Source organism: Asparagus officinalis, chromosome 8 (assembly GCF_001876935.1).
Source record: "Asparagus officinalis chromosome 8, Aspof.V1, whole genome shotgun sequence".
Taxonomy (NCBI): Eukaryota; Viridiplantae; Streptophyta; class Magnoliopsida; order Asparagales; family Asparagaceae; genus Asparagus; species Asparagus officinalis.
In genome coordinates, this window is record NC_033801.1 from 3,300,312 (window position 1) to 3,318,812 (window position 18,501).

The 18,501-nt window shown below is 34.7% G+C and overlaps 1 protein-coding gene and 4 long non-coding RNA genes across 5 annotated transcripts; all 5 read left to right on the forward strand.

The window, feature by feature from the left end:
* Positions 613-2,934, forward strand: LOC109819529. Its single transcript, XM_020385280.1, has 2 exons — positions 613-1,225; positions 1,475-2,934. The coding sequence occupies exons 1-2, from the start codon at positions 613-615 to the stop codon at positions 2,932-2,934; spliced, it is 2,073 nt and encodes a 690-aa protein (XP_020240869.1).
* Positions 4,152-4,758, forward strand: LOC109851403. Its single transcript, XR_002249797.1, has 3 exons — positions 4,152-4,196; positions 4,279-4,380; positions 4,605-4,758. It is a non-coding gene; the product is annotated as an uncharacterized LOC109851403 (long non-coding RNA).
* On the forward strand, positions 5,947-6,312 carry LOC109819868. The gene is made up of 3 exons (XR_002241656.1): positions 5,947-6,025; positions 6,130-6,170; positions 6,281-6,312. It is a non-coding gene; the product is annotated as an uncharacterized LOC109819868 (long non-coding RNA).
* On the forward strand, positions 10,615-15,311 carry LOC109820475. The gene is made up of 2 exons (XR_002241866.1): positions 10,615-10,697; positions 15,235-15,311. It is a non-coding gene; the product is annotated as an uncharacterized LOC109820475 (long non-coding RNA).
* Positions 15,655-16,454, forward strand: LOC109820474. The gene is made up of 2 exons (XR_002241865.1): positions 15,655-16,201; positions 16,339-16,454. It is a non-coding gene; the product is annotated as an uncharacterized LOC109820474 (long non-coding RNA).

The following is an 18,501-nucleotide window of genomic DNA, read 5'->3' on the forward strand; positions in this document are numbered from 1 at the left end:
AATTTACATTCTACTTCTTGGATTGCATAATCACTGTGCATTTGCATAAGAGTATCTTCTTCCAAATGACTTCAAACCAAGGTTTGAATTCAACAAAAATATATATTATTATTGCTTTATGTGTATTTATGTTTATTAATAGTGTATTTCAATATTTTTAACAGAAGAACACATTCTAATACATGAGAGTAGAAACACCAAATATAATCAGTTGAATGTTGATCAGAAGACAACTTACATTCAGAAGGTCATTGATAATAGTAAAAAGAGGAAAAGGAATGATATTGCTGACAGTAGTACCAATAGCAAGGGAAAACGTAAGATTGATTTGTTTTGTGGAGCGCAACAGCGAGAATATGAGCATGGAGGTTTGCATAGATTAATTTTATAATTTATTAAAATAATTACATGATTTTATATATCTAAATTTATTTAACACTAAAATCTATTAATTTTTTCTAGGTCAAATTAACCATGAGCCAGTATGTTCTTTATTACATAAACTACGCACTCCAAAGTCTTGTTCATTTTGTGGAGCAAAAAAATTTGAATATGAGCCACCAACATCCTGTTGCCACAATGGTGAAATCCACTTAGCAGATGTGAATGTCAATGACGAGTTATATGCCCTTTATACAGTACAAAACCAAGAGGCAATTGAGTTTCGAAGACAAACCAGAAAGTATAATAGTATTTTCTCATTCACATCATTTGGGGCAAGGTTTGATAGAGAGCTTGCATCAAACAAAAAGGGTATTTTCACATTTAGAGCACAAGGACAAATATATCATAATCTCCCCTCTAATTCCAGAAGAAAAAAAGCCTTCCTACTTTCAACTTTACTTCTCCGATACGGAGAATGAGTTGCAAAATCGAATGGGAATATTAGATAATGCAAACATGAGTACGACTACAACAAGAAGATTGATGGATATATTAGAAGGAAACCCATATGCAAAATTTCTGCGAAAACTGAATGATTTTCCATCTCTTGAAGACTTCAAGATCATTATAAATAGAGATGCTGCAGTAGATCAACCTCTTGAAGACTTCAAGATCATTATAAATAGAGATGCTGCAGTAGATCAACGTGTTTATAACTCGCCAATAGTGGATCAGGTTGCAGCTGTCTGGATAGAGGGAAATAATGAAAATGTTCCGTATGAGAGAGAAATAGTTGTCCATTCACACTCTGGAAAGAATCATCAAGTTAAGCACTATTTTGGTTGTTATGATCCTTTATAGTATCCTTTACTCTTTCCAGGCGGAGATGTTGGATAGCACCAAAATATTAAAAGAAGGCTGAAAAATGATATTCGTCGTTCAAAACAACTAAATACAACATCTCAATTGACTCAGCAAACTTTTACATCTGCAGAAGACATATTTAAACGAGAAAGGGAAGGTAAATCTTAATTAAAATTATTTAATAATATTAAAACATTTAAAATTAACTTAAACTGCAAACTTGTAGGTGTTAAAGCACCAAAGGCGGGAAGCGTATCATGTCGAGAACATTATTGTTACAAGTTCCAGATAAGAGACACTAGACAATCTACTGTATTAACATCGGCAGGCCGGTTGTTCCATCAATATGCTGTTGATATGTACATAAAGCTTGAAACAACAAGACTTGATTATTTCAGAAAGAAACAATCAGAAATCAGAGCAGAGTTATTTCAAGGCATAGTCGATAGTGTAGCTGTTGGTGAAGCAAAAGCATGTCAAGTCAAAAAAAGAATAGTGTTGCCATCATCATTTATTGGTGGTCCTAGAGATATGCGTCGTAGATATCTTGATGCAATGTCATTAGTACAACGATTTGGAAAACCAGATATTTTCATCACAATGACATGCAATCCTGAATGGGAAGAAATCAAGGAGGAGCTACATCCAGGACAAACACATAATGATAGACCGGATCTAACCTCAAGGATATTTAGAGCAAAATTGCAAGACCTGAAAGATCAGCTATTTAAAAAGAAAATCTTTGGAAAAGTTGCTGCCCATGTTCATGTCATCGAGTTTCAAAAAAGAGGGTTGCCTCATGCACACATGTTAATTATTCTAATGGGAAAGCACAAAATAGTATCATCAGATCATTATGATAAGTACGTATCAGCAGAAATTCCAGACCAGTATGAAAATCCAATCCTATATGAACTGGTAAAAAAACATATGATGCACGGTCCTTGTGGAGAGTTAAATATGAAGAATGTTTGCATGCAAAATGGCGAGTGTAAGTATCACTACCCTAGAGAGTTTTCTCCAAGATCAGTACAAGCGAAAGATGCTTACCCAATTTATAAAAGGAGCAAAAATAATAGAACAATGTTGGTTCGAAACAAAATTCTTAATAATCAATGGGTGGTACCTTACAATCCCTATTTTCTGATACGTTATAACTGTCACATCAATGTTGAAATATGCTCAGGCATAAAAGCAGTGAAATACCTTTATAAGTACATATATAAAGACCATGATAGAGTCGCAGTAAACATTGAGTATAATGAAGGTGAAAAAGTTGTGAATGAAATCAAAAATTTTCAAGATGCAAGATGGGTATCAACTCAGGAAGCTTTCTGGAGAATATATGAATTTCATCTTAATGAGATATTCCCGGCTGTCATTAACTTACAACTCCACATGCCAAATCAACAATATGTTTCTTATTGGAAACATCAAGACCTATCGAAATTGATTCACTTGGAACATGTCTCCAAGACGATGCTTACAGAATTTTTTACTATGTGTAAAAAAATTAAAGAAGGTAACAAGAAGAAATATGAAAATGACCATGAAAAGGAGTTATTATATGTGGAATTTCCTGAATGTTATGTTTGGGATTCAACATCAAAATCTTGGAATTTCCTGAATGTTATGTTTGGGATTCAACATCAAAATCTTGGAGTCCAAGAAAACAGAGACAAGTGATAGGTCGATCAAAATCTTGGAGTCCAAGAAAACAGAGACAAGTGATAGGTCGAATAAACGGGGCTAATCCAATTGAATGAGAGAGATATTACTTGCGACTATTGCTTACTCACGTTAGGTGTCCGACATCATTTGAGGATCTGCTTAGAGAGAGATATTACTTGCGACTATTGCTTACTCACGTTAGGTGTCCGACATCATTTGAGGATCTGCTTACGGTAAATGGTATTCATTGCAAATCTTTCAAGGAATCAGCCCAGAAATTAGGTCTTTTGGAATCTGATGATAGCATAAGAGAATGCTTAGATGAAGCCATCGTCTTCCAAATGCCAACAGCACTTCGACGTTTGTTTGCAACTATATTGGTTCATTGTGAGCCCACAGATGTTAATTATTTGTGGTAAAAATTAGAAGAAACTATATTGAGAAAATTTAACAAGAAGGTTACAAACTCAATACGTATATTAGAAAATCTCACCACATGCAATTCTTTATCGTAAAAACCCTACGGTTGCCAAACGCTCCATAAGTAATGGTGTAATTCATTTCTAAGAAAACTGGAATTTTCAAGTATTAGGAATCACAGTATCATATCACTATGATATCATATTAGACAAAAGATTCACGGATAGGAAAAAATCTTTCTAACAGAAAATGAATATCATACATCAGTCATATCTCATTTTTATGTGAGAACATGTAAGTTATGTTGTATCTTGTTTTGCTTGGTATTTATGTGGATTTATTATTACATTAGTAGATGTTGCAAGGTGCATTCTGTAGTCCATTCAACGCGTGCTCTCTTGTTTAAACAATCTAATGTAAGCTGTCACTGTAGTATAGGTCGAAATTCGTACTTTTTCTTGATGAATGATGTCTCAGGAATTTGTTTTCAGGGCTATTTAGCATCCGGCAAGCGGATATGTTCAAGGAATTAATGATCTTGTCACACCATTTCTCATGGTATTTTTATCCAAGCATCTTGAAGGCGGCATGGATAACTGGTCGATGTTGTCTCTTTCTCCAGAAAATATATCTAACATAGAAGCCAACTGCTATTGGTGTCTTTCAAAATTACTTGATGGTATGCAAGATCAATACAAAATTGCTTGATGGTATTTTTATCCAAGCATCTTGAAGGCGGCATGGATAAATGGTCGATGTTGTCTCTTTCTCCAGAAAATATATCTAACATAGAAGCCGACTGCTATTGGTGTCTTCAGTTTGCTTTTCGTTTGTTCAATTGTCTCTTGATACGTGAGGTTGGTTTTTTTAGTAAATTTCATTATTAAAATCCTGTAATTACAGTGACAGTAACTAAGTTTTACTTCGTTATCTCTGCAGATCCCATTTCATCTTGTTACGCGTTTGTGGGATACATACCTTGCTGAAGGGGATGCATTACCAGAGTTTCTCGTGTACATATCTGCCAGTTTTCTGTTAACAGTGAGTTAGCCAGACCCTGTTCTTGTTTTCTCTGAGAATGACAAATAACTATGTTTAACAAATTGTGTATTACGCTTATATATGCCAAAAAATTAAAATTCATTCTTTCAATATGTATTTTACATGCTCTAACCGCATAACAATCGAAGAGGAAAATTATACAGAAACGACAATATGTATTTTCAGCAGTCTACTTATTGAAGTACTGATGCTTATTGATGCAGGATTATTCAAGCACCATTTTCTGTATTATCTTGCAAGAGAGAGCTGTGTTGAAGTTTGTAAATTGATAAATAGGTTTGTCTCTGGAGGTGATGCTAATGATGATTGTGGGTTTGTTTATGATTTGTTAGATGGCTTGAGCTTGAATATGAAGACGATTGGCTTCAAGGATGTCATTTCCCGGCAACATTTACATCAAAGATTATGATTAATTCCATATTTGTGAGTTTTCTCAATAAACTATTTTTTTCTTACTCATACATGCAGAGGTATATTGTATATTTTTACACATGCAATTGCAATTTCTTAAATATGATGAATTATTTATCTGTAATGCATCCTCATTGACATGTTCTTCTGATGGAGTTGATGACACACATCAGAGCACTTCTACCTTAGTGCAAAAAAAAATACCTGCAGTAAGGCAGGCATCATCAGAAGACATAAAATCATGGAAAGATAAAGGCTTTACTAGGTAGAAAATTGGGATAAAGTATCTTTAAACAAGATTTTATTGACTGATTGTTACAATGTTGCATTTTTTTTGCTTTTCATCTTGCAGATTTATAGTTGCTGCACCAGAACTAGATGTGAGTAGTATAATTGAAGATTTGCTACAACTGTTATCATATTATGCAACTTTTGCAATTTATCATCAGAACCTTCAGGTGTGTTATGTCAACCTCAAGTTAGGAACTACAATCTCGTTTTGCTATAAGATCAGAAAACTGCACAATCTGAATAACATTCATGTATGCTGTGACAAGACACAATTGTTTTTCCAATGTGAATACTCTTAGCAAATTGCATTTTAACATTTTGATGGGATCCAGTACCACTCAAAAATACTTGAGGCTACTATGGAGCTTGTAGATTAAAATATATAGGACTTACACATGGACAGTTTCCGATTGATATCCAGTGCAAATATTTGTTTGATAATTTAGATAATATTTGGACAAACTATGAGTACATCTAACCATTAAATATTATTTTTTCAATAAAATTGATCACTGTGTACCAAATTAGTAAAATTGGAATTTGATTGTCATAAATGTATTCATTTATTTTGTTGTTACTATTTTTAATGCATTCCGGAACATGATTTACCAGTACAAAACTTAATATTGAAAGTGCAAATGTTTATAAGTAATTTAACTAAACATTTATTACTTTAGTTAATTAGCAAAAAAAAAATCCAAACATATATTGGTTATTTGTTATATTGGACCTTTGTCTTATGATATTTATATAGGACATTGAAGCATTTGGAGCAGGTTAAGGAATTCACCCCATGTAAGAGCAGCATCTACACGTTGAAGGGAAGATTCACAAGAGCCTTAGTATTCATGCTAAGGACATGTTCTACTTAGGTATTTCATTGGACCTGAAGCCTCCAGCAGCTGATGTTGCTGCTATCAAGGTACTTCATTCAAATTTTTCTGTATGGAGGAAAAAAATTAACTTCTGTTTTCTTTCCCCTCTTTTACCTAATGTTATGTTTGATCTCATTGATTTGCTTTGCAGGAAAGGTTATTTTAAGCTAACATGATGCGAACTGGATCTTGGTAAAATGCTTATCATGATCTGAGAGAAAATTAAGTTGTCTATCTTGTATGTTGCAAAGAACAAAAAGTTCAATTGATAAAAGTGATTATTGGTTCTTTCGCTGTTTCAGGGAATGTTGAGTTTAATATTGTTGACAAGCAGGTCAGCTATGTTATTTTGTTGTTTGCTTGCATTCCTTCTAACTTCTTCAGATTCTATATGAGGTTTGTTAACCTTTTCATATTTATATGAAGGATACACATTTTTATCTTTGCAGATTAAGCTGTAAGGATCGCACTCGGTCTTTGGAAGGGCTATTGTTGTGCATGCTGATCCTGATGATCTTGGAAGGGGAAAATTAACACTATTGATTAATTCGCATTAATCATTAATTTATTGCTATATATTGAGTAAGTTATGTACGAAGCTGGTAAGGGTTGACATTTAGAAGTGGTCATGCTTATAACAAGGGCTGGTTGCGGATAAACCTCCTGTAATGTCACCTAACTGCAGATAGATCCCCTTTAGCTCTATTGGTGTTGATAGACTCCCTGTGCTATTGGCCAAAGTGCGGTAAGACTCCTGAGCGTACACCCCCCACCACCCCCCTTCCAAATTCTTTTAAAGGTCAATTAACCCTAATAATAATGATGGTGAAAATGTCCAATTATCTCCCTTTTTACGGAAGTGTGAGGCCCTTATTTAATTAAAATTCAGGCATTAAAATCCAAGGGATTATTCACCACCCTATCTAGATCATTTGTGCTAGATGCACTCACAATAGAAAACATGGGGAAGTTGGCACATGTTCTCAAGTGTAGTGAAGATGGTCGCGAATTAAAGGATTGCGAATTTTGAAACATTAAAAAAATCTAATGGAATTGCATCAGAAATAGTTATTCTCCTGTTAGCTGTTGTAGTCTAACAAAGATGATTTTATATGTTTACAGGTAGACATGAGCTGAGAAAAGAAACAGGAAATGCAGGATAAAGAATTGCATGTGGTGAGATTTTCTAATATACGTATTGAGTTTGTAACCTTCTTGTTAAATTTTCTCGTGTCTCTTCTCCCTTGCATTTAATTTGAACTTCATGATGTATAATTAAGCATTTACCTATATGTAAATGTTGCTCACTTGTGTTCCGTACGTTTTTTCGTCATTTCCAGGCATCAGAGGGCTCCAGGGTTGAAGGGTGTTGATTCTGGATTTTACCACAGCATCCTGTGTATTAATCTGCGTAGCGTATGTTTCTGCGTAGCGTATGCTTCGGGCATTGGCACAAGTAGCACGAGTCGTTGGTCGGAGAGAATATCCAAGGATCTGACATGTCTAATCATCTCTTTTCAATAAATAATTGTAATTTAATTGTTCAAATGTTGAATGTTTCGATTATGTCTATATGTTTTATCCATTACTTAAATTCCATAATTTTATAAAGAAATTATTAAAAATTATAAATTAAAAAAAAAAACTTTACCACGTGCATTGCACGTGCAATCCAACTAGTACTACCCTTTAAAAGAGGGAGTTCTTAAAAAACTTTTTCTAGCCCAAAATACCCTTCAACTACTGTAAATAACAACTTTATCCCTTTTTATTATTGTTAAACAGAGTTCAGAAAATTGGGAGCCCTAATCCTTCGTTCCTTTCATCCTCCTCTGTGTCGGTTACGACTTCGCTCTAGCAACCCCCTCCCACTTTCTTAAATCATTAATTGTCAACGATGAGTATTATTGCCCTTATCATCTCCGCACCTCCTCTGCCATCATCTCCTCAGTTCTCAGATTTTGGGCATTTGTTCGGATCAAGAAGGAAAATCATCGAAGAAGGTAACATTTCATCCTTTTCTAAATTTGATTTTGATTTTGAAATTTATATCATCATTATCTTATTTACAGTAGGAGCTTGTTAACAAGATTTGAGTGCAAATTATTTTTTTGTAAAGTGCATGAATGTATTAGCCTTCTTAAGTACTTTGTTGAATCGTTGCAAGTAGGTAATACTTGAGGACACCAGGTCTCTTTTCCATTCTGAGCCCAGTCTTTTTCTGTGGTTAATTCTCTATTTTTTCTGTTTTCAGTTCTTTGTGATGACAACAGTGTCATGTTCATACTACCAAAAACCTCATATCATATTTTTTCTGTTTTCAGTTCTTTGTGATGACAACAGTGTCATGTTCATACTACCAAAAACCTCATATCAATGCAATTGTTTAATTTACTTTGTGATGACAACAGTGTCATGTTCATACTACCAAAAACCTCATATCAATGCAATTGTTTAATTTAGTAGGTCATATGAAGATTGTTATGAAAGCACTTATGAAAATTGTCATGTTCATACTACCAAAAAACTCATATCAATGCAATTGTTTATTTGTAGAATGTTGGATCACATTGTAAGCTTCGTTCGCATTGCCATGACCTCCATACAGCTCTCATAGGAATGTTCACAATGCCTTATCTCAAAATGAAACACCAAATAAAGCTGAAAACAAAATCAAAAGCAATTTAATTCCTTATTATGTAATTAGGATTCCGATTCCTTATATACTTTGGACTTGGATTAGTATTTTTTTTATAAATAAAGGTAAACAGGAGGGGAAAATCATCTCTCTTTTCTGTTTCTAATTACTAATTCTACAAAAGTTAAAGCCAAAATAACCTTTATTGCATTGATTCAAATATAATGCTTCCCAAATAGTACAATGCAAACAACGTTGCTTTTAGTTAGGTCTTTATATAAATTGTCCTGACTACAAGTAGTAATGTAAATTGTGTTGTGAACTTAAGTTTATACTAATATAAAATAAAAAGTGGAATGTTTATTTTGGAAGTTAATTACCAATTGGTAGCTCACACAATTATAAAAAATAGAGTAGAGTTTTGCATTCTGGTTAAGTTTACAAAAACCACAAATGTGCATACTCTGTTTACCATATGTATATATTCTGATCAAACATATCTGAAGTAGAAGTCATTATTAGCTTATAAACATAGTTTCTTTAGCTTTATTAGTAACCATTTAACTTACGCCGACCACCTCAAAAATTAAAGACTCGTACAAAAATGCTTATAAATGTTTGTAAGGCTCATTTTGGTCTATTATTCATTGTAGCTTTCCACTTGGCCTGTGCTTTTCCCTTGTTTGTAAGGCTCATTTTGGTCTATTATTCATTGTAGCTTTCCACTTGGCCTGTGCTTTTCCCTTAGCTAAACTTGAGCAAGTTAATGAACTGTCAGTTCATTGTAGCTTTCCACTTGGCCTGTGCTTTTCCCTTAGCTAAACTTGAGCAAGTTAATGAACTGTCAGGTCCCTGTCACTAAGTTCCATATTTACCAATGTTTTTGACCATGTAGTTTATGTCATTGATCTAAAAATATGGGGTAAGTGGGTAACTATGGCGTAGATGTGAATGGTATAAGATTGAGGAGATAAATCACTTGATGAAAAGCGTTAAGGTGGAAGATATGTAGAATGGTATAAGATTGAGGAGATAAATCACTTGATGAAAAGCGTTAAGGTGGAAGATATGTAGGCTGAAGAAGGTCATTGACAAAGATGAATATATTCACTTGATGAAAAGCGTTAAGGTGGAAGATATGTAGGCTGAAGAAGGTCATTGACAAAGATGAATATACGATTCTGATGGATAGATAACTACTCAAAGGAGGTACACTCTAAATCTGTTTGTATCATATGCTCTTGATGTTGTCTACGTTGATAGAAATATCAAAAAATGCAATAGCCAATGCACAAGCGAGAATGCGTTGTTGTTTTAAGGTAATATGAGGAATACAGAAGCCTTAAAGAACTTGTGTATTACTTATCCATGCATATCAGGCCCAGTGGTTAGGATCATGAAGAGAATGGAAACATAAAGCACTTTTATTATTCAATTTGAGTACCAATATTTTCTACCTGGAGCATGTGTAGGACACAGTATTGTATCCATAAGTGCCATACAACCAATAAAAAAGCTTACATGTTATAGGCTCGATGACTATGGAGGCATGATGATGAGAGTGATATCGAAAGTAGAGGAAATGATGGTGCAGTGCTCTGTGGAACCAGCGGTAGAGGAACTCGACTGGACCCATATGAAGCAAAGCCATCATTACTGCTCCATCAGACCTCCAAAAAGGTAGGTTTCGAGCGCTTGGAATGAACGATCGTCCAATATATTATAACAAACCATTGAGCAGGATCTGGTCATCCCTGTCTTTGTTATTTTCATAAAAAATCAAGAAATATTTATTAGATCCAACAGAACCTTTGATAACAAAATTAAAGCTGCAACGTCTTACCGAACATTGATTTTCTACATGTTAGCAATAAGTTTCTTAGTATGAATAATAAGTTTAACGTGGTTGCTATCTATCACAGTTTAATAACAAGTTTAACGTGGTTGCTAACTATCACAATTCTTCTATTGGTGGTCAGCGCTTATGACGGTAGCAATCAAAATTAATGGAAGTGAAGCTATTACCAATTTTGACACAACTACTTATGATGGTGAAATACTTCCTCAAACCAATAATAGTGGTATTACTGGTTCGTATATCTTACTCCTATCATAAATAAGAATATTACTCCTATCATCGTTACTTTGAGTAGAAATATATATTGGATATATTGCTTAGAAAAAATAATAGTGGTATTAGTGGTATTTTTTTTTGGTCAATGAAAAAAATGCTTTATTCATTTACCAAATATATGGAATTTATGTACATCACAGTCTCCAAATTGAGAAAACAGAGCTTCTAACAGGAAGCTATCTACTTACAAGGATATTATCCAATCCCTATATTCATCTAAGATAGAACTATTTAGGCAAATAGTTAAGATATCAATTTTGATATTCTTAACCAAATGAGCAGCACCTGTAACTCCTTGCTGAAAAAAATCTATTATTCCTCTCTATCCACAATCTGTACACAGTAGCCGCAAGAGCCAACCTCCTAACATTTGTTTTGAATCCATTCCCTCTTTGTCTGGTGTTAAACCAATTCATGAGCAATTCCCATTCACAAGATTGCCAAGTCATTCTAAGCCAGTCCATGATGGCTAACCACACCTCTCTTGAAAATGGACAATCAAAGAACAAATGGTTTCTTGTTTCAGAGGCAGTTCCTGCACATAGTAGGCATATATTTGAATTAATGGTTCCTCTTCTCATCAACCTATCCTGTGTGAGTAGTCTGTTCTGCACTGCAAGCCACAGTACAAATGTGTGCTTCGGATAATTCAGCTTTCCCCATATTGTGTTGTACCAAGGAACAATGTGTGAACCAGGGGAGAAAACAGAGTAAACTGCAGATAACTGCAATTTAGAATCCTTATAGCAAGCACTGAGAGTCTGCTTCAAGTTGTCAATCCCTCCAGTAATAGCCACAGCTCTGTCCCTACACTTGATCAGCTGCTTCCACATCCAAGAATTCTCTTTTTTAGCCTTTACATGCCATATATCCCAGTGTTTTAAATAATTCCCATGGATCCATTTCACCCATAAACTTTCCTTGTTAACATGTATATACCATAGGCTCCTTAATGCTGAAGACAGATTCCAAATAGAAGCAGAGAAAACTCCCAATCCACCTTGTTTTTTCCGATAACAAACTTTATCCCATGAAACCAATGGGATTCTGAAAGAAGTATCAGACTTCCCCCATAAGAATTTCCTGCACAGCTCATCTATCTTCTGAGTGACTTTGACAGGAAGAACGAAATTGGTTGTCCAGTAATTTTGTACACCTAATATCTCACTTTTGATCACTTGAAGCCTTCCTGCGTATGATAGATTACTATGTCTAAGCCACTTTTGAAACTGACCATAGATTTACAATCTATGTATGTTAACCTCTTACAGATGAGAGGAACACCCAAATACTTGAATGAAAGAGTCCCTTCAGAAAACCCCAGCATATTTGTAATTGCTGTTTTGGTATTTTCATTCACACCTCCAAAGAAGAGTCCCTTCAGAAAACCCCAGCATATTTGTAATTGCTGTTTTGGTATTTTCATTCACACCTCCAAAGTAAATTGAGCATTTGCTCTTGTAATTGCTGTTTTGGTATTTTCATTCACACCTCCAAAGTAAATTGAGCATTTGCTCAGATTAGCTTTCAGACCAGTAGTAACACTGAAATCCTTCACACAATGATAAAGTTTTTAGACTGAATATAAGTCTCCCTTGGCGAAAAGCAGCAGATCATCTGCAAATATTAGGTGGGATATTTTGAGCTTACCACACATAGGGTGATATCTGAACAATTTATCTTCCTTTAGCAAATATTAGGTGGGATATTTTGAGCTTACCACACATAGGGTGATATCTGAACAATTTATCTTCCTTTAAAAGCTCTAATTTCCTTGATAAGTATTCTACCACACATAGGGTGATATCTGAACAATTTATCTTCCTTTAAAAGCTCTAATTTCCTTGATAAGTATTCCATCCCCAAGATGAACAGATATGGAGAAAGGGGGTCTCCCTGCCTTAAGCCCCTCTTACCCTCAAAATAGCCATGAAGAGATCCATTTAGGGAAATAGAAAATCTAGGAGAAGAGATGCAAGCCAAAATCCATTTGACCATCACTCGAGGGAAACCCAAACCTTCAAGCATTTTCTTCAAAAATTTCCAGTTAATTGTATCAAAGGCCTTTCTAATATCAATACTCAACATAACTCTTGGTGAAGTCCCCTTCCTACTGTAGCTTTTAGCAAGCTCATGTGCCAAGGAGATGTTACTGGAAATTTGTCTACCTTTGACAAAAGCACTTTGAGCTTCATTCACTATGCTCCCCAAGATTGGTCTAATCCTGTTAGCTAGGATTTTGGATATGAATTTATAGATGCAGTTACAGCAGGAAATAGGCCTATAATCAGAGGGAGAGACTGGGCATTTTATCTTAGGAATAAGAGTGACAGAGGTAGAGTTTACCATTCCCAGCATTTTTCCATTTTTGAAGAAATCGTCAATAGCCAAAATCACCTCCTGTCCTATCACAGACCAGGAAGACTTATAGAAGGCAACTCCATACCCATCAGGTCCTGGTGCTTTATTTTCATGCATTGAGAATATTGCACTTTTTATTTCCTCTCTTGAAACAGGCTTGGAAAGCATGTCAGCTTGAGCAACAGTCAAACATGGCCCTGTCTGAATGACTTGAGTGTCTGGAGTGATAGTTTCTGAATCTGACCCCAATAAGTCCTTATAGTATAACACCATTTCCTTAGCTATTTCCTCTTGATCAGAAATTCTCTGTCCTAAGGCATTGAATAGAGTCAACACCTTATTCTGATGACAATTAGCTTTGATCCTGGAGTGGAAGAAGTTAGTGCACCTATCCCCTTGAATACTCCAATTAATTCTAGCTTTTTGCTGCAGAAAAGATAGTTCACAATCCAAAAGTTTATTGTAATTTGCAATGCATTCCCTTTCATTTTTAATGAACTCTGGGTTGAGAGGGGAATTTTGCAGCCTGCCCTGAGCTTCTTCAAGAGCCTTTCTAGCTCTCAGAACCTGCTCACTGATATTAGCATAATGCGTCTTGTTTAATTCCTTAAGAGCTTCTCTCAGCAGCTGAAGCCTCTTACATACTGTATACATTTTAAACCCCTCTACTTTTGTCTGCCAAATAGCAGACACAACAGGAATAAAGGAATCATGTTTAGACCACATTTTGAAATACCTGAATGGTTTCTTTCCTTTTGAGCAATCCTCAAAAATTGTTACTAATGCAGGTGAGTGGTCAGAACAATTAGGGAGCAAGAACTCAACCTGACTAGCATTGTACTTAAGAAGCCATGTATCATTCACCAAAGCCCTATCCAGTTTACACCACACTCTAGAATCATGATCCTGCTTATTATTCCAAGTATAAAAGCATCCTCTTGTTTTAAGTTGATTTAGATGGCAATCTTCAATGAAATATCTGAAATCTTTAGTATCGGATTCAGAGACTATTGATCCTCCAATCTTCTCCTCACTATTGATGACAGTGTTGAAATCCCCACATAGAAGCCATGGTTCATTCCTTATTGACTGTTGAGCAGACTTCAATTCATCCCATAACACCTTCCTAGCCTCCATTTGGTTAAAAGCATAGATTGATGTAATAATACATTCCATTCTGCCATCTAAGGAATTGACTTTGCATGTGACACTTTGATCCGATATATTGATGATTTGAACTCCAAACACATTTGAATCCCACATAATCAGAATTCTGGCTTTACTTTGATTGCTGGCATTGGATATCCAATTCCAGTTTCTAGCAATTCTCTGCACTGCACTCTGAATCCTACCACTTTTAATTTTTGTTTCAAGCAAGGCTATATAAGAAAGATGGTACTGAGATAAGAATTGCTTAACCATGTGTTGTTTAGAGGATTTGTTTAATCCTCTAATATTCCAAAATGATAGATTCATCATTGATCACCCCCTCCCCCTCTATCTAATGTAGAAGGATCAATATCCAAAGTATTTAGATAAGAGAAGGAATTACCATGTATGATATCCTTATTCTTTTTACCATTTTGAACTTGAATCCATGGAGTATTCCCTTTTGTAGAGTAACCAGGACTCAGATTTTCTTCTGGACTTTTCTCCTTGACATGCACCACATGCACAGACCTGTGCACAGCCTGCTGTCCAGAACTGGAGGCTTGAATTGCAGTCCTTATCCCATTCTCAGCAATCATCTCCTTGGAAAGCAGATGCGAATTATTAACATGTCCAAATATTTGTTCTCCAGTATTAGAAAAGTGCACATGCTCAGCCTGCACACTGCTATCATGCACAGCAACTCCAATCAGACTAGAATCGCCCTTCTGAGAATCACTCCCCTGTTCATGAGTAGCATTCACATCCTTCTCAATATTTCCAGGTTTATGATTTTGACTTTGCTTAGGTATTAGTGGTATTGCTTAGGGAATAAAATTCTTTCTCTGGTCTGTTCATTATCATAAATAAGAATATTACTCCTATCATCGTTATTTTGAGTAGAAATATATATTGGCTATATTGTGACTGCCCATGCTTTGGGTGGCTAATTTTTAGCCTTGTAAATTATCCAGGCACAAATAGCATTGAATAATATGGATGCTGCGATACAAAGTTTCAAAAAAACACTAGAATTAGAGCCAAATGATGGTGAGATATCTTCGTAAATTTTATTTTATTTTATTTCTTGAGCATGTTTCTACCATACTGATGTGTTGCGATCTCTCTTAAAAAATATATGTTTGTTTGAAGGAAAAATAAAGGAGGAACTTGTTGTTGTGAACAAGAAGGTAAGTGGAATTATGAGGTCATTTGACTGCATCTTCAATTACTCGAGGATTTTCTATAATATCTGTCTGAGTGGCATACATTTTGTTTACTCTTGCTTGCTTACTTTTTTTCTTCAGCTCAATTAGCACTTCGTTCATCTCGTTAAACATTAAATTCAGATATCAGAAAAAGTATACAGAGATATTTATTAGCTATTTAAAATTGGTAGTGGTAATAGGATAACAGCGAAAGATGCAAGTGAAGGATTTTCAAACATCTATATTCCTATTATTAATAAAAAATTATCCAACAAAATTTATACACGCGCAACAAGTTCTCTATGACTAAATCTTAGCAAATACAAAACACACAAAAGATTTACAAATAAGATATTGCTTGATTTTAATAAGCAATTTAATAGATCAACACACGTTTAGAAATTATTTGCAAAATATTAGTTTTCAGATGATACTGAATGTAGAATAATTATTCAAAGCATACATTAAAGATGACACATAAACTAATACCTGAAACATTAACCATCAAACATGTTATTTTCAAACCCATAATTAAGCCAAAGATGCAGTTTACACTCTCTCTCTATGCATTGTAATAATAATATAACATTCAGACTTATGTTCTCTTGTGCTTATAATTGCTTGATTTGTTGAGACTTACCCTGTTTATTTTACTATACATTGCAAGAGCGATTGAAAGAAGCTAAAATCAAAACATGGAAAAGTTCAACTTGGCAACATCACTGTGGATATGGTGCTCATCTCAACAAATTATGGATATGTCAATTTTATGTTTCCCATGTGGCTATGTGGGCAACACACCTATTACTGTCACATAGCCGATAGTGTGCGGATAACGTTAATTGATCTCAAATCTTTGAATTTTGATAGGTTATAGGTGGAATGAGAGGAATGACTGGATTATTGTGAGAAACATCATTACTTGATCCTGATGACGTGAGTTTGATTGTAATTTATGCTATGTATTGAAGACAAGTGCACTTTTTTTAAAAAAATATCGCCAAAAGAATGAAAATTTGATACAACATCAGTAGACTTTTGGTGTGCTTCCTTCTAGAATGTCTGAGCCTGGCCAAAATATTTAAATAAATGACGCAACGTTTATATTTTCTACTGCAAGCGGTGGGAAGGAGCCATTGCCCGAGGGTCTTGTGTGGCTTCTTTTGACTGGAAAGATGATTATTGACTTGCTTCTATTGTAATCACGAGGACAATTTTTATGTATTTTCCCTAATTATTGCCAGTGTTTGTTTGCCATTTTTGGTGCTGTTTTACATGATATCCTATTATGTTTGGAGAAAGATGCAAAAGAAAAATGCACCTTAAGCAAGGTAATTTCTCGAATAATTTATATTCATTTACTTATTTATTGTTAACGCTAAGTTCCGTAATTACCCCTACCAAGTGTAATTAGCGTAAATAAAACGCATATTAGAAGCTTACGTGTCAAGAGAAAAAAAATGGCGGCTGAAGTGGTAAATAGAATAAAGGAGTAGGGGTAATTTAGGACATGAGTTTTTTGTTTCTGAATAATAAAGTTATTCAGTTTTAAGTTGCTTTTGTAAATCTTTTGTGTGTATTGTGTATGCTGAGATTTAGTCAAAGATAACAGGTTGCGTGTGTACTATCACCAAATCAATCACTAAATGTAATTTTATTGTTCCTTTGAAATTAATATTAATACTTTTTGAGACAAATTCATCTCTTGGGTAACCAGAAAAACATGGAAATTTTGACCAATTATTAGATATTGCTTCTCACTATGATCACTAGTATTTTTCTAGGGTTATTGGCTAGGAAACGAGCAAGAGAGATAAACAGACTGCACATCTACATCAAATAAAACATGGACAGAGAATTTGCTAATTTGTTCTTGATAGTAAATTGATAATAAAAAGGGAAATAAATCTTGTGGGTTATATTGTTAAATACTAGTATATATGCGGGCATAATCCCACGTTTGTGAGGTGGTGGGATTATGTCCTCTAGCTAGCACCAAATAAATCTGGAATACCTTTTTTTTTGTCTTTTTTTCTTCTCTCGTTTATCTAAGGTGTAGAGTAGTCTAGGAATCTAGGGTAGAGCTTGCGTATAAGTAAAGGTCATATAATAATATAACTATATAGAAAGTTTGACAAAGTTTAGGAAGAAAGTTAGCCGTCATCTCTGGCATGCATAGCTAGGGAGGTAGAACGTAGATTGTTTGACTTGGATTAAGTAAGCAAATAATCGAAACAAACTTGGAGTTTAAGGTTCAATCTTAATTAGATAATCTATGGGAAATTGATTATTACCTATGGGGCGTAGCGCAATTAACTATTGAGAAATCTCCATAGAAAAATATACCTAAATTTTACAGCTGCTTACTAGATGACGTCGATCTATAATGGCAAGTATGACAACCTCCAAACTTTACGGAGAATGGACCAAGTTTTGAACATTTCGATGACTACAAATCCTGGTAGTCAGTATAACAGGTTTAGTTTGCTCAAGTTGGTTTATCGTAAGACGCCTAAAGTCCAAAACTTGGCAACTCATGCGACAATGAATTTCTCAACTTGCTTGATTTCAACCTGGGTTACTAGGTAAAATCATGTCTTTCCATGATAAATTTTACTAGCATTTCAAATACAAAAATGACCCAGAAACCTGCGAATAAACCTTATATTAAGAGTATTGATAGCCAATATAATGATATTCATATATACCTGGTAACCTTAAACAAGGCTCGGTTATAAATCTACTAATATGAATTGCATACCGCTATGTACTTCTTAGTGCAAACCTGGGCGTACAGTTGATAATTTCAATTGTCGACCCCCTACACTATATATGTGCTAAGTCTTCTGCAGTATGCTCAGATGATGGGCAGATCAATTTAAATTTTTTTCTATAAAATGTTTTTTGAGTTTTTTTTTTTGAATATTTTTTTTGAATTTTGATACAGCATGTGGGATGAATTATGCTTCTTTGACAACATTAGCATCAGGATCGCCAAATCGTGAAGGGTCATATGTGGGATGAGACTATATG